Source organism: Cnephaeus nilssonii (genome assembly GCF_951640355.1).
Source record: "Cnephaeus nilssonii genome assembly, chromosome: 6".
Classification (NCBI taxonomy): domain Eukaryota; kingdom Metazoa; phylum Chordata; class Mammalia; order Chiroptera; family Vespertilionidae; genus Cnephaeus; species Cnephaeus nilssonii.
Window position 1 is genome coordinate 94,487,815 of NC_137077.1, and position 14,670 is coordinate 94,502,484.

Consider the following 14,670-nt stretch of genomic DNA (forward strand, 5'->3'; position numbering starts at 1 on the left):
GGCTTAGCGAGGTGCCAAGCGGCAGACTAGGAAGGTTCAGTAGGAATAGCCAAACCTAGTAGAGATACAGGGAGGATGGACATCCTGTGATTTTACAAAGCAACGGTACCAAAAAACAAGACAGGCTACTTAGGGCATTACAAAGACTGGTATTGATTCAAGGGTCAGAGAAGGCCAGTTCTACTCATGTCTCTTAAGCAAACCTAGCACATAAGAAATTCAGGCCAACCCAGGTAAAACTGATAAGTTATTGAAATAAAAATAAGAAAATGCTCCAAAGCTAGTTCTGCTATAAAGAGCTATATATGTTTGACATATTTTGTCAATATAAATTATGCATTTCTCTATACTGGGCAGGTTAAAAATATCTGAAAAGTTAAGTTATATGTGTCTGATAAAACCCCATTAGATGCCACTAGTACTGTGCTATGCATATCCTTTGTCCCCATACCAACCCTTTTGACAGAGAACACACTGAAGTCAGAGACATGAAAGCACAGTGAAGGCCACACCCTAAGTGGGAGAAATGGGTTCTAAACTGAGTCCATCCAACCTCAGAGGAAGTCCTATAGAATCAATTACAAGGAAAGCGGAGCACCCCAAACAAACTCCAATTTTTAAAAAACAGTGAAGAATTGAGAGCAGAGTCTTGGATGAGACAGCCTCATGTAATAAGTTTTTTTCCGTTTCAGTTTTTCTTGTGATCATTCTGCACCCATATGTATCCACACGTGTGGTAACTTTATATACATGTTGCAGATGGCATTCAGTCTTCCACAGCTGTTACGTCTACCGAGTAAATCCTGTCTGTGTAACCCATGATTTTTCTAAATGAAAAGACCTACACTTCAAGATGGTTGAAATTAAGATACAAGTTTTATGTTTAAAATCAATCTTAAGGCTGCCATCGTAAACTTTTTACCCCTTTTATTGTCTCTCATTTAAAAGTTGTTTTAAAAGCATTAATTTTAAATTTCTTGTTCTTGATTTGAGTCAAGGTCCTTCAATTTTGAGTATGTTGAAGGCATTCTGAAAACTTAAGTGTGAAAACCAAAATGACCCTTTCAGCCAACTCTCTCCATAAAGCTTTGTATTTTATCTCAAAGCGATTCTGTCATGGTGCAGTGGGGTTATAATTAATATTCAAAAATACCTAACAGGAGTAACTGTCCCAGGTTTTACTTTTCCATTTGTCACTGATAAATCAGTCTATCTAGAAGAAAAGCAAGTGTAAATCAATGCACTAAAACATTTATCTAGTGTATTGCTGCTATAATTTGGGGGAAGGGGGAATTAATAATTTTGTCATCTTTTATTTACTCAATCCCTTAAAGGCACTTGGATCACAATTCATGCTTTACATTTAAAAAAATTTAGAAGTCAAAGAAATTTTCTATAAGTGCTTTGGAATGAATGGGCTGAATGAAAATGGCTGATTTCTGGCTCTTAAAATAAGAAAGAGAGAGACAGTGCAGGATGGAAATGTCCTTGAGACTACCATTTAGGCCAGGAGAAGAAAAGGAGGATTAAGGTTGAGTGATGAGGAATGGCGTTCTCATTTATATGCATGATTTATTCCTCCTTGTAACATTTAGGCTGCTCCTTGGGAAAATTAATAGGGCTCTGGAAGTGGATCACAAAGGGTGAGCCTTCCCCAGTGGCCAGGTCCAGACCCACTTCTGGGCTCCCAGGACTTCCCTGGGTTTTTAAAGCCACTCTGTGTTGAGCTTCCTCCACTCAAGATTACACAGCTTCCTCAGACACTTTGATTTTTCTTCTGCTCAAGAGGCAAAGGAAATAAGCAAACTTGGGGAAGTAATCACATTTTTTTAAAGTCTTAGAAAGTTCACTTAGCCATTAGTGCTGCTACATATTTACTTAGCAGGAACTTATCAAGTCCAGTCCGGCCCACAGGTGCCTGAGCTGCTGGCGTTCCATCCTAATGACTGACAGGGTCAGTCTGCCCACCCCAGACGCTGACCAGCTCCTCATGCACATCTCGTGGGTGCAGGTGTGCATGGACAGGGTAGTAAATATGCATTACACATTTTAATTTCACATTCTGACTGACTGGAGGGAGACCAGGCTATGTTAATGAGAAGCCTCCATCCTAAAGTCCATGAAAAAGAAACCAGCTTATTCCTTTAAAGCCTTTAGGAAGCTTAAGCAACTAGAAACCAGTGTGTTCATTAATTTAAACCACTTTAATGAGCCATGGAGGATTGTGTATAGGAGGGAGATGGAAACTATAAGCAAAAGACAACTGTGAATTTGCAGGAAACAGAGACAAAGTCTCTGAGAGAAAAGGGACTAAATGTGAGTTCTATTACCAAGCAGGGGCCAAATTGAGAAGAGAACGAATTAATCCAAACTTTTTCAGATCCCAGGTTTTAGCACCATCTAAACTCCTCTCCCATGTCCCGTCCATTTGTGAACAGCTGCCCTGTCCTTACCAACTTCGTTCCAACCTTCCTGGTTCCCCCAGGAAATGCTTCTGAAGGAAGCTTACTTAAATCCTAATTGGCAATAAAACAATGAGAAAATATTAATCATCGAATTCGTGGAAAAAAATTGTGCGATTTTTTAAAATTAGCTCAAGGTAAATTTAATAAATGAAATATGTCATTCATCAAGCAACTAGGAAAGTGGAAGGTGAGTTTTGCAAAGCAAATATGCTAAACTCAAATGCATGTGCCTAATGGTCTTCTCATCACTTTGGGTATTGATGTTATCGTTAAATTTTAGCTTTTCCGGCTGCAGCAGGAATTATAGGAGATGCGTGTTTTTGGGCTCTTAAACGGACATAAAGTGCTGGTTCGTTTCTTCTTCCTCGAAATCAAAACGTTTATCTCTCCTACACACAGGGATATAGAATTCCCCTGGAATCATCATGAACCAATGAGAAAGGTTTAGATACAGAAGAAAACGTGCAGCAGAAAACTATTTTCCCAACTGTAGTTGCTCCCCTTTTGTCCCCCAAGACTTTAAAATATTTGTACTGAGTGTAAATTACACCTTATAGATTCTGATTTCTTGACAATAAGGAAGGTATACTTAAACCAGGTATTTGAAATTTTTTACTTTGGCAGCTAAATTACTCCAATTTTTACCAAAATTGAAAAGGTCTGAGTGTGCATCCAATGATGTTACATATGTACTAGTGGCCTGGTGCACGAAATTCATGCACGGGGGGTGGGGGGGTGTTCTCTCAGCCCAGCCTGCACCCTCTCCAATCGGGGACCCCTTGGGGGATGTCCCTATATATGGACTGATAGCCAGCCGTATGCACTATGCTGCCAAACTGGTCATTAAAAAATTGAACCACTTTCTTACACCTTACACCAAACACTTGTTGCTCTTAAAACCCCTCCTCAGCCCCCACCTTAGGTTCTGCCTTCCCAGTTCACCCAGATTAGGTTCTGATTTGTCGGTTTCTATGCCAGTCAGCATCAAAAGCTCCGCCTCCTAGGCAGCCATTGGTTCCTCGCACTTCACCCAGATTTGGTTTTGATTTGTCGGTGTCTATGCCAGTCAGCATCAAAAGCTCCGCCTCCTAAGCAGCCATTGGCTCCTCACAGTTCACCCAGATTTGGTTCTGATTGGTCGGTTTCTATGCCAGTCAGCATCTCCAGGCCTATCTCCAGGCCTGATCAGAGAGGCGGGGCTAATCAGCAGCCCTGAGAAAGCCAGGAGAAAAAGAGAGGTGTGGCTGCTGGCCAGGCCCGGAGAGAAAGAGAGAGGCAAGGGCTGATCAACAGCTGCCACGGATGCTACGGATCAGACCCTGCTTCTCTGTCCAGGCCTCTCTCCAGGCCTGATCCACAGCCCCCTCAGCAGTCAGTGCTGGGTCGCCGTGCCCGCAGTGGCAGCAGTCAGTGATGGGTCATCACAGCAACCCAGCACTGACTGCAGGACTGACTTCCGGTCAGTCGAGCCTTTGGTTGTTACTGACCCTGGATTTTTATATATTATGATAGTATTTTGGAAAGTAGAACCAAGTGAAAAACTCACGTCATTTATTAAAGTGTGCTTTTGCTTTTATTGTGATATTTAATTACCACATAGAAAAGGAAAAGTTGAACAGTCTTATATAAGAGAAGCAAGCACTCTCTTACATAAGCACCCTCAACACTGTATTTTGAAAAAGGCTGAGGGATGCTTGCACTGGGGAAGGATGGACTAGACCAGGAATTAGTGAACTATGGTTGGATAACAAATCGGGCCTACTGCCTGCTTTTTAGAGCCCTAGAGTTTAGAATGATTTTTACATTTTGAAATGAAAAAAAAATTAGAAATAGAATACTTTGTGATGTGAAAATGTTATAGAATTCAAATTTAGTGTCCAACAATAAGGTTTTACTGAACCCCATAGCCATGCTTATTGGATTATGGCTGTTTTTGTACTACAGCGGCTGAGCTCTGTAGTTGCTTGAGACTGTATGACCTGCAAATCCTAAAATATTTACTCTCTGGCTCTTTACTGAAAAAAGCTTGCCAATCCCTAAGCTGGTGATCTCTAAGGTCCCTTTCACCTCCAATCTTCTAAGAATTTTACTTCCTTAGGTAGTCAGAATCCACCATCAAAGACAAGGTAACTTGATAATATGATCTCAAAAGAACTATCTCTTTTGTGTTGTCAACATTTACTATAGAATATGTTAAATAATGTCACTGACTCATAGAATTTACATATAAACTTCTCAGATATTGATTACTCTTAAAGGTAGTCTCTTGGTTCTAGAAAGCAATATTTACAATTTTGAGCAATTTTATTCTATTAACAGATTTAATAGACCATCTAAAATTAGCAAGTAGAATGAAAAAGGAGAAAAAAAAAACAACTCCCCTAGGAATTCATACCATAAAATATTTATTAATAAGTAAAATTATTTTCCCCTGCCTTTGGTTATTAAAAATGCTTGATTGAGTATCTTTGCAGATACCAATTGCCAACAGTGGTTTTACATTATTCAGTCATGAGATAGATGTTAGATTGTTAGATAGATAGAAAGATAGGTAGGTAGATAGATAGTAGATGATAGGTAGGGTAGATGAAAGATAACAGATATTGGCATAAATGTGTCAAAGACCAACCTTATGCATTTGTTGAATTACAAATCTTGTTTTTGCTAGCAGTTGGAAATTTACTTGCACATACTTAAACTTATTCCTTATAAGTAAACAATACACAAACTCACTTGAATCTCATAATTCAGAACACTGGTAATGAATATAGTGCTTGCTGAGGACTAGGAGAGAAAAACAAGAACTTTGTGGGTAAAGAAAGGCAATATCTCTTTGAAAAGCTTTTCTCCTGATTTAATAGTCCCTATTGCCTGAAAAATAAGCCATTTTGATAACAAGAGTATAAAAAGCCTTATGATTTGCAAAGTAAATTATATTTGTGGTTTAAATTTCATCCAAAATCTTGGATTATGGCTGAGAAGCTACACTCAACCTTTATAAAGCATTTCTTTGATATTTATAGGGGAAACAAGTAATGTTTTATCAGTTCTAAGCAGAAATGCTGATCTTCATTTATAAGACAGTAATTACCTGCACTCGGTCTTATACAGACATGGGGATCTAAAAACCAAATAGAAAGAAATGCCAAGCCATACGTAATTTGTAGAAGTAGCAGGTGATAGATTATAATTTCAACATAAAAAAATCTAGTTACTTCTCAGATGTCACTGTAAAGTTGGAAAATTAGAAGATACAATCAAGAAGGGGATGAATGGCTTTATTACTACACCACCCACCACTTCAAGATTAAAACCCCAGAGTTCTGAAATGTCATTAGTTAAGTAACTATACAATTTCTTTCAGTCTCTTTTTAATGTAGAAAATCACTTTGTAATAAGATCTCTACACAAGGTAAAAAAAGCACAAAATAGACCCCAAAAAAAGCACAAAAATAGACAATTTATATATCTTTTTACAATGAAAGAAAGAATACCTATGAAATACTGAGATCAATGACTAATCTCATGTAGTTCAAATTGGATTTCCTTGTATAATAATTGTGTTCTTAATATCTTCCCCTAAACCTTGGATGCTTATAAAAGACTTACCCAGGTAAGAGGCAAGGAACAGGTATTCTGACTGGGTACAGTAAAAAAACAAAAGAAACAATAATAATAATAACAATATAATAAACACCCTTAATCATCTGTTTACAAAAATCTTTTGACAGCCATACCTCAAGGGCACTTAAGGGCTCACGCATTTGTCATACAACCATCAGGAACAACACAGGCATCTCCAGATGATGTCCTTTTCCGTCATAAATCAATCATGCACTGGGATAAAACACCCACAAAAGCTAATTCAGAGAGAGATGTTTTCACAGTTTGGGGGCAAATGAAACTATCCGAATGAATTGTGCCATGCACATCCCCAGCATGCATGGACTGCCACCTTGAGAATCCTCGCCAACTCCACAGCTTCCCTGTTTTCCTCGGGCTCGTGATGGAACCCAGTTGGCACCTGGAGTCACACAGTCACAGCTGGGTACATCTTCTGTTCACTGTTAGTGTGAGGGAAGGGGGCCTGAATCTGCCTGTAGCCTGTCTGTAGGCCGTCCATGAAAGGCGGCACAGGAGTCATGGGCACCGAGTCGTGCTGCACCGTGTATCCCACATATGGGGGATGCAGATACTGCCCTTGATGGGGCACAATTTGGGTGGCCTGCTGACAGTTCAGCACAGAGAAGTTCGTGGGCATGTTGACATAGACGTTGTTCATGGTCCCCTCGGGCAAGCAACAGTTGGTCTGTGACCTTGTTGGGGGCGCCCGGGCTCCGGAGTTGGCACTGGAGCTGGAGCTGGCAGCTGTGCTGGACTGGCGGGAGGACGACCCCCGGGAAGTGCTGGCACTGGGGATCATGGGGATGGTCTCCATCAAACGGTTCCCCCCAGGGGCCCGGCTCTGCTGGGGCTCCTGCTTAGGACGGAGACATCTGCAGCAACAGGCGGCCACGAGTGACCCCAAGATGATGAAGGCGACAAACACGGACCCAACGATGAGGAACGGCACGTAGATGGGGACTGGAGGACAAAAACATAACATTATGATTCACTATAAATATGCAGTAAAAATCAGCGTGCTTGGCAGTGGAGATCGGAAAGGAGTGGCAGTGACACTGAGCTGAGGACCCAGGGTGGGCTGGTTTGTGTGCCCATCGTATGCACGGTCCTTTATTCAGTCTCAGGAAAGGTGGGAAGGCTGAACAGGCATGGCAGGTCAGCCGCTCTAAAGCAAAATTTTTAATATTTACAGCTAGATTCACCAACTCGCACTGACTGAGGCAAATCAATTTACTGACAACATGTGTTTCATGTTTTAAGACTGTCCTAAAATCCCTACAATAACTGAACTGTCCATACTTGTCAGATAGTTGTCAGATCTGTATAGAAACGAGTTGAAATTATTTAAAAAGCTTTCTTCCCCCGGCAAGTTATTTGTATTCCTTGCAAACTCCATTGACCATATTTTATTTAGCAAGTTTTATTTCCAGAGGCAAATAAATAAAAAATTTAGGTCAGACTCTAGCCATGACCATTTCCAAAAGGAGTCTGTAAAGCACAGAAGTCGAAGAAGGGTAAGAAAAACTCCACACGCTTATCTAGCTGAGGCTGGAGGAGGTTAGAGGGGACTGAGCATGAGTCACTGGATGGTGGAAAGGGGAAGTGACTTGTGTGCAGGGAAGTTATTTCAGGCAGCATGGAACAAGGTACCGAGGAGAACAAATGTTGGGGGCAACAAGATATGTGTTCCAGGAAGGAGAGCTGCCCACAGTGAGCTAGGAAGCACCCGGGCAGGCCCAGAAGGGCTGAGGTGGAACAGTCACCCTGGAATTCCGACACTGGATTCTGTGTGAGGAACTACAGGGCAAGGCTGCCGAGCATAAAGCAATGGGCACCATATTTAGCAAGTGAGGTTTATTCTGAAAAATAAAACCATAAAAGATAAAAAAATAGTAACTTTAGTGAAATTGATAGCAAGCTGTATTTTTCTATTATTTACTTTAAAAACTCTTGTGGGAGCCACGGGGATAGCAGCATGGGGCTTCCAGAAGCTGGATAAGATACATCTACTGATGGGGGCAGAGAATCGGGAGGGAGGAGCCGCCAGAATGCCTGGGAGCCACTTCTGTAGAATTCCACCTGAGGTTACTGAGAAGCTACTTTTGTGTGTGTTCCTGCCCATGTCCTTAACTATTTGGTTGGAAAACACAGGAGGACAGAGACTAGGTCTTGCTGGTCTTGGCAAAGCAGTGCCAGCTCAGTGGTACAGGCAGAACCTCAGGAGGGAGCCCAGTTCTCCCACACCTCTGAGGTACCCTTTGACTGTGCCCTGGAGTCAGTGTTTTTAGAATATAGTAGCACATGAAGTCATGGAGAAATAATGCCTTACAAGCAAAACATACTTTATAAGTATTTAACCAAAGCTGACATTTGATTTCCTTAATCATCCACTCTGAACAGAATAAATGCTATATTTATACATAGTGTTCCTTTAGCAGGTAGAAATATTTGCTACAGTTTACAGCACAGCTGGCTTTCTGACTGTTCTAATCACAGTCACTTCAAGCACACTAGAGCAGGGGATGGGGGCTTCTCCATCCGCATGCTATAAATATTTCATTCTCTAAACTGAGATGCTAGTCCTAAATGTGTCAAGAAGTAAAGAAATAATAAAAAGAGCCCTAGCTGGTTTGGCTCAGTGGATAGAATGTCAACCTTCAGTCCGAAGGGTCCCGGGTTCGATTCCAATCAAGGGCAATCCGGTTGCAGGCTCCTCTCCAGCCCGGGCCTCGGTCAGGGTGCAGGCAGGAGGCAACCAATCGATGTGTTTCTCTCACATCGATGTTTCTCTCTGTCTTTCCCTCTCTCTTCCACTCTCCCAAAAATCAATGGAAAATATCCTTGGGTGAGGATTTTTTTTTTAAAAAAAAAAAAAAAAAGGAAAGAAAAGAAAAACCCCAAACATTATAGCTAAAACTAGCTGAAAGCAACCTAGGTCCACATAATGAATTTGGGGGAGAAATAACTGTTCTCTTTCCAGAATTTTTAATGGGAAGTGTAAATAACTACGCAGGGATAAAGGATGCTGTGCCCCTCTAATCCCTCAGCACTGCTTAATTAGGCCTGCTGTCCTTCTCGACTGCAGAAGAGAAGCAAGAGGAGCAGAATTTTCAGGAAAAAGGGACTTAAAAGTGGGGTGAAGAAGGCACCCATGCACATCACAGGGTGTCATGAGAAGTCTGCTGCCTACTGATCTGTCCAAAGCTAACCTAACTTTTCAGAGACCATTAATAAGCCCAACTTAGCTGACACACGGAAGTAGCAGTTCCGTCTTTGGCTCATTTCTCAAGGCTTTATTCCAGGGCCACACACCCGGCAAGGCTGAGCTTGTGCTTTAAGATGGCACCTTTTCTGGAATTACCCTCAGTTCTCCTCTCTTCAGAGTCAATGAAGCAGAACAACAGGAGTGGCTTGCTAATAAAATGCTTGACTGCAAAGGGACCGGCACTGAAAAAGAGCTGCCTCTCAGCCGGGGGAGACAGCTCTGTCCACACAGATGCCACCAGCACCAAGCTCGGGTAACTCACCGCCCGGCCCTTGTGCTGGTGAACAGTCCTGTCCAGCTGCAGAGAAAAGAGACACCCTCTTGGTGACATGCTTGCCATCTGACCTCTCCCCCTGCACCAACCTAAATCCTCCCTCTCAAACACACATATTTGATATGGACCCTGGAGGGAGGCCATCTGGGAGGTTTGTGAAGAGGAAGTGGAACCTATCAAATTCTGACACGGACTTGTTTATTTTTCCAACTCTAGTTTTGGCAATTTGAAAAAAATATATTATTTTTTTTTTCAGTCAAAGTCACAAAGAGCAAGATTGGGTACGGCTCTAATGTCACACCTCGCAAGTCCAACATGGTGACAACTGTCCAGAAGCCAGAGGCCCGGGCCTGACAGGGGAGAGAGGCCGCATAATGTTAGGATGAGAGTCCCCAGGGTCTGGTAAAGGGTGTCACCCACGGGAAGCGCTGAGGAGCTGCCTTCCTCCTGAGGAGCCTTCACAGAAGAGCCCCGCCAGCCCTCCCGGCTTCCTCTGGGCTCCCAGGATGTTAACCCTTCCTGGAAGTTAGCCCTCTGGGGATAGGCGGCATGGGGGGGGGGGGGGGATCATGGAGCTGTCTTTGGCCCACCCTGCCTTAGACGTGTGGTTTTCTTGGGAAAATCCAACCCAAATCACTTTTTAGCTAACAAATGGGGAAACTGAGTCCCAGGACGGTGAATTGGTGCCCCATTTCTCCCACAAGAATGGCTGGCCCAGAATGCTGGCACCACCTCCTGGTCCAAGACCCTTTTCTGAAATCTCAGTGCTCCTGATTCCGTTCCCCTCTCCAGGTCCCAGGTCCCTGCAGTCCAGGCGAAGCCAGCCTTCCTCCAGCTCAAGCACGGCCCTCCCCTCCCCACCCCCCCCCCCCCCCACCCCCTACCTGCCGAGCCGTCTGAGCCGTCTTTGTCCGCACGGCCAGGCTCGCCGGCGCCCTGCTGGCGGTCGTTGTCGCACCCGCCCTGGTCCAGGCGCGCCTCGGCGCTGGAGCAGCAGTAGCGCAACGCGCAGCTGCCGCAGCAGATGGTGGCGTCGCCGCCGTCGAAGCGCTCAGGGCACTGGAAGCCGACGTGCCAGACGCCCTGAGCGTCCAGCCAGCCGTGGCAGTACTCGCCGCTGGCCCGCACCCCCGCCGCCAGCAGCGCGGCCAGCAGCAGCCGCAGGAGCGAAGCGGGGATCCGGGAGGCGGCGGCGGCGGCCGGGCGGCGTCCGCCCCACATGGCACCCTGGGCGCGGGCCGCGCGTCTCCAGAGAGCGCAGCGCGGTCTTCGGTAGGTCGTGGCCCCCGAGACCCAGTTCCAGTGGTGCTCAGGCCGGGACCGCGTCACCCTTCTCAGCGAGTGCCCACTGCCCGCTGCCGCGACGTCCCGGGAGCCAACGACGCCGGGCGGCTGACCCGGGAGGCTCCTAAGCCATGCCCGCCTCCTGCCGGGCGGCCCGGTCCGTAAGGGGCGGCCTTGGGAGCGGATCTGCGCTGATGGGACGCTTCGGGTGCAGACTCAGAAGGCCCCCGGGGCTGTCGTCCCGCATCCCCTGGAGACTTCGCCCGCGAGAGGCCCCTCCCCGGGCATCCCCGAGGGGACGGTCCCTTCAGTCCGATGACCGCTGGGGAAGCCGCGGCGGACCCCGAGCCAGGACGCGGCCGCAGGGTTTGGATCTCGGGATGCCGCTCACGAGCCGGGAGCGCCTCCCTCCCTCTAGTCCCCTCTCGGGCGGCGAGAAGGGGCTAAGAAGGCGGGCGGTGCGCCCAGGACAGCGGTCAGCAAGTGCACTGCCCGGCCGCGCTCGGTGTGCTCAGCTCCGAACTCGGCCCGCATGGCTCCGGCTGCGTAGCCCCGGCAGCCCTCGGGGTGCACAACGGTCCCCGCCGCGGGACCTGCGGTCAGTCTTCCCAGCTCACGCCGCCGTCCAGGGCGCGGGCGCGGGGCTGGCGCGCCCCCGCCGCAGTCCCGGGAGCCGGCGGCGGCGGCGGCGGCTGCGCGTGAGTCCCGGCGGGCAGCTCGCGCCAGCTCCCTCCTCGCCTCTCCAGCGGCGGCTCGCTCCCACCGGCGCCGGGCCGGTCTGCCTCTCCCCCTCTCCCGGGCCGCTGCGCTCTCGGGAGGTGCGCACCGGCGGGCGCCTCCCACACCAGTTGCAGTCCTCCGGGCTGCGGAAGAAGCGGAGTCCGGCAGCCGCCCGCCCAGTCGCCGCGCCCGGCACCCAGCCCGCCCCGACTCGGCTCGCCGCGCCCGGCCGCCGAGCTGCGCTCTTAAGAGGGGCCGCGGCCGCTCGGCGCGCATGCGTGCTGCGCGGCTCCCCCTCCCCTGAACGTCCCGGGGCGCCGGAGCCCTGCGCCTTCGGGCCGGGGTGCCAGACCAGCGGGTGGCCGGCGACGGTGGGCTGCAGGCTGGAACCGGCGCGGGAGAGAACGTAACTTAGGCAACCTAAGCCTTGCTAACGAAATAATGATAAGTAAAGCGAACTAAACTTGCTTACTGAAGGTCTCTGGCATTCAGAATTCGGTTTGATTCTCAGAACTTCCCCAAGATGGATTATAATTACATTTTTTCAGACAGTGAAGTCGCTACTCAGATTAACTGTCTCTCTCGGCTTCCAGCAGCTGAGGTCCTGATCGCGGCCGGTCACGGGCCCAGCGAGGAAGAACTTGGATGTTGGTGGCTGAGTTCGCACGCCTAGGTCTTCGTCTGGCGGGCTCCAGGCTTCTACAAGATGGAATGAAGAGAGTTCGAGAAAGACATCACAGATTGACCACTGTCTGCATGATTTGTGATCCTTTTTTTCTTTTCTTTTTTCTTTTCTTCTATATTTGGGCGTGGCGATTTAATGGATTCAAGCAGAGAGGTGCCTGGCCTTACGGGTGTAGACAGCTGCAGTTGGGAGAAAACAAAGGTCAGACAGACCAGAAATTCGGCTTTGATGGAGGAGAAATTAATAGCTTCTCCCTTGCGGAAGCTGAAACAACAGGTGCTGATGCTATTAAAGCAGCAGTGATTATTTTTAAAGGAACTACTGACCCTTCCGACTGGGTCTGGAAATCAGCTGACCTGAAATCTAGGCTCAGCCCTACCAGTAAAGAATCGTTGCATTTTGCTGCTCTCAGTTTCTACGTTTTTAAAGTGAAACAGAGGATGTGATGACCACAGTGGTCCCTTCCAAGTCTCTGAACACAAGGCAATTTTACTCACAGCAAAGACACTGATGTTCAAACAGCCATTCGGACGCTTGTGTATTCCTGGTAAACGCGTAGACTGACACATGGCTGACATCCTTCCACCCCTCCCACCAAATCAAATCAAAAGGAAAAACTACCCTACACCCACCCACCCCACCCCCAAATACCTTATTCTTCTCACTAAATCTCCAAGCATTGCACTTTATTTCCTTGCAGGTTTTTTGGTCATTTTGGCTACATAAAATTATCTGTTTTAAAGGCACCAGCCACCAACTTGTCTTAATCTAATAAGTGAAAATTTCAAAATGAAATTATTCATTCAACAAATACATGCTAAGGACTTACAGTATACTCTGCTCTGTGTTGGGTATTGGGGACTCACCAAGAAGTTAGACATCATGGCTATTTCCTGCAAAACAGGCCTTCAAGTCTCTGAAGTAAAAACAGATATTGAACAGAATGGCAAAGAATTGAATAAGCAGATATAATGCAAAGATGAAAAAAGCTATGACAGGTGATATTCAGTGTCCATTTAAGCACATAACCTGGGGGTGGAGAGGGGAGGGAAGGCAGAAAAGTTATCAGAGGAGTGGCACTTAAAAATAGACCAGAAGAAGCTGAGGGAAGACTCCGTTTTTCAGCTTGTCTTCTTCTTAGAAGACACCATTAGCTAGCTAGTGTTCATTGGGGGCTTACTCTGTGCCAGGCACTGGGGTGAGTCTTACATGCATCGTCTCACTTAATCCTCATAACCCTATGAAGAAGGCAGAATTGCTATCCTCAATAACTTGCCCAATTGATAAGATAAAAAGTGTCAGTATGCCTGGAGAGCACCCAATCTTAGACAACTTTAAAGCCAGCCCAGCATGCTTTACAGTCTCCATTGCAGTAAGCCAAGGAGTAACTGCGAACTCTATACCAATCACCAGATAGTAGGGTATCATTATTTTCCTATGGCACCATAAATTGATTTGAATGGTATTCAGAGGGTTAATACTTCACCCTTTTTTCTCTTGGAAAAAAATTAATGCAAGAGAATTGTACATTTCTTCAGACAGTACCTATACCATACCTTCCACTATTCATTTATCATGTTCTCCAACACACCCACAATTTATGTTTATTTATGAAGAAAGAAATGTTGAACATTTTCACATCGGAATTGATTTAGTGGCCTGGCAGTGCCACCATTTATACACAAGGAGTTCTTCTCAAATAGTTCACGATTTAATCCACAACTGGTAAACTTGGAAATATAAAACTTTGAATAAATTCAACCTCTTTTAAATTGCTATGCTCTTCTATTCCTTAAAGGTTACGGAGAGGCCTTTTGTGTGGTGATGGATTGTGCTGCAGATCCCTTAGATCACTCTGTTCTTCCTTCTGACTGTTTTATCTTTTCTTTGTGTATCTAGTATGTTGTATTAAAATTTTATAAAATAATTTATCAAATACTTATTGAGCTTCTCTACGGGGAGATATTAAGATGGTCTTGTTCCTTCCTTAAGAAATAAAAACAGCCTGGCGGGTGTGACTGTGGTTGAGCATCAACCTATGAACCAGAAGGTTCGATTCCTGGTCAGGGTACATGCCCTAGTTTCAGGCTTGATACCCCCGGGTAGGGATGTGCAGGAGGCAGCCAGTCAAAGATTCTCTCTCATCATTGATATTTCTATTTCTCCCTCCCTCTCCCTTTCTCTATGAAATCAATAAAAATATAGTTATTTTTTAAAAAAATTAGAAAGAAACTCCCTCACTGTCCTTAACAGAAACCTAAACTATTTTACTAATCTCTTCTGAGAAACTGTAACTAGTAGTCATAACATATAGGTAGTCGTAATAATTTATTATAATCAAAACTAAATGTCA

At 45.8% G+C, this 14,670-nt stretch overlaps 1 protein-coding gene across 1 annotated transcript; it reads right to left on the reverse strand.

Moving 5' to 3' along the window:
- Positions 1-4,961: 4,961 nt before the first annotated feature.
- SHISA2 (shisa family member 2) lies at positions 4,962-11,834 on the reverse strand. Its single transcript, XM_079775408.1, has 2 exons — positions 10,513-11,834; positions 4,962-7,049 (listed from the first exon to the last, which is right to left on the reverse strand). The coding sequence occupies exons 1-2, from the start codon at positions 10,847-10,849 to the stop codon at positions 6,496-6,498; spliced, it is 891 nt and encodes a 296-aa protein (XP_079631534.1). The 5' UTR covers positions 10,850-11,834; the 3' UTR covers positions 4,962-6,495.
- Positions 11,835-14,670: the final 2,836 nt, after the last annotated feature.

Excerpts from the sequence above, each read along its gene's own strand:
- SHISA2 (XM_079775408.1), bottom strand. The coding sequence starts at position 10,849 with ATGTGGGGCGGACGCCGCCCGGCCGCCGCCGCCGCCTCCCGGATCCCC. Across the intron at positions 7,050-10,512 it reads CGGCTCAGACGGCTCGGCAG|TCCCCATCTACGTGCCGTTC; the intron begins GTAGGGGGTGGG and ends TTTGTCCTCCAG.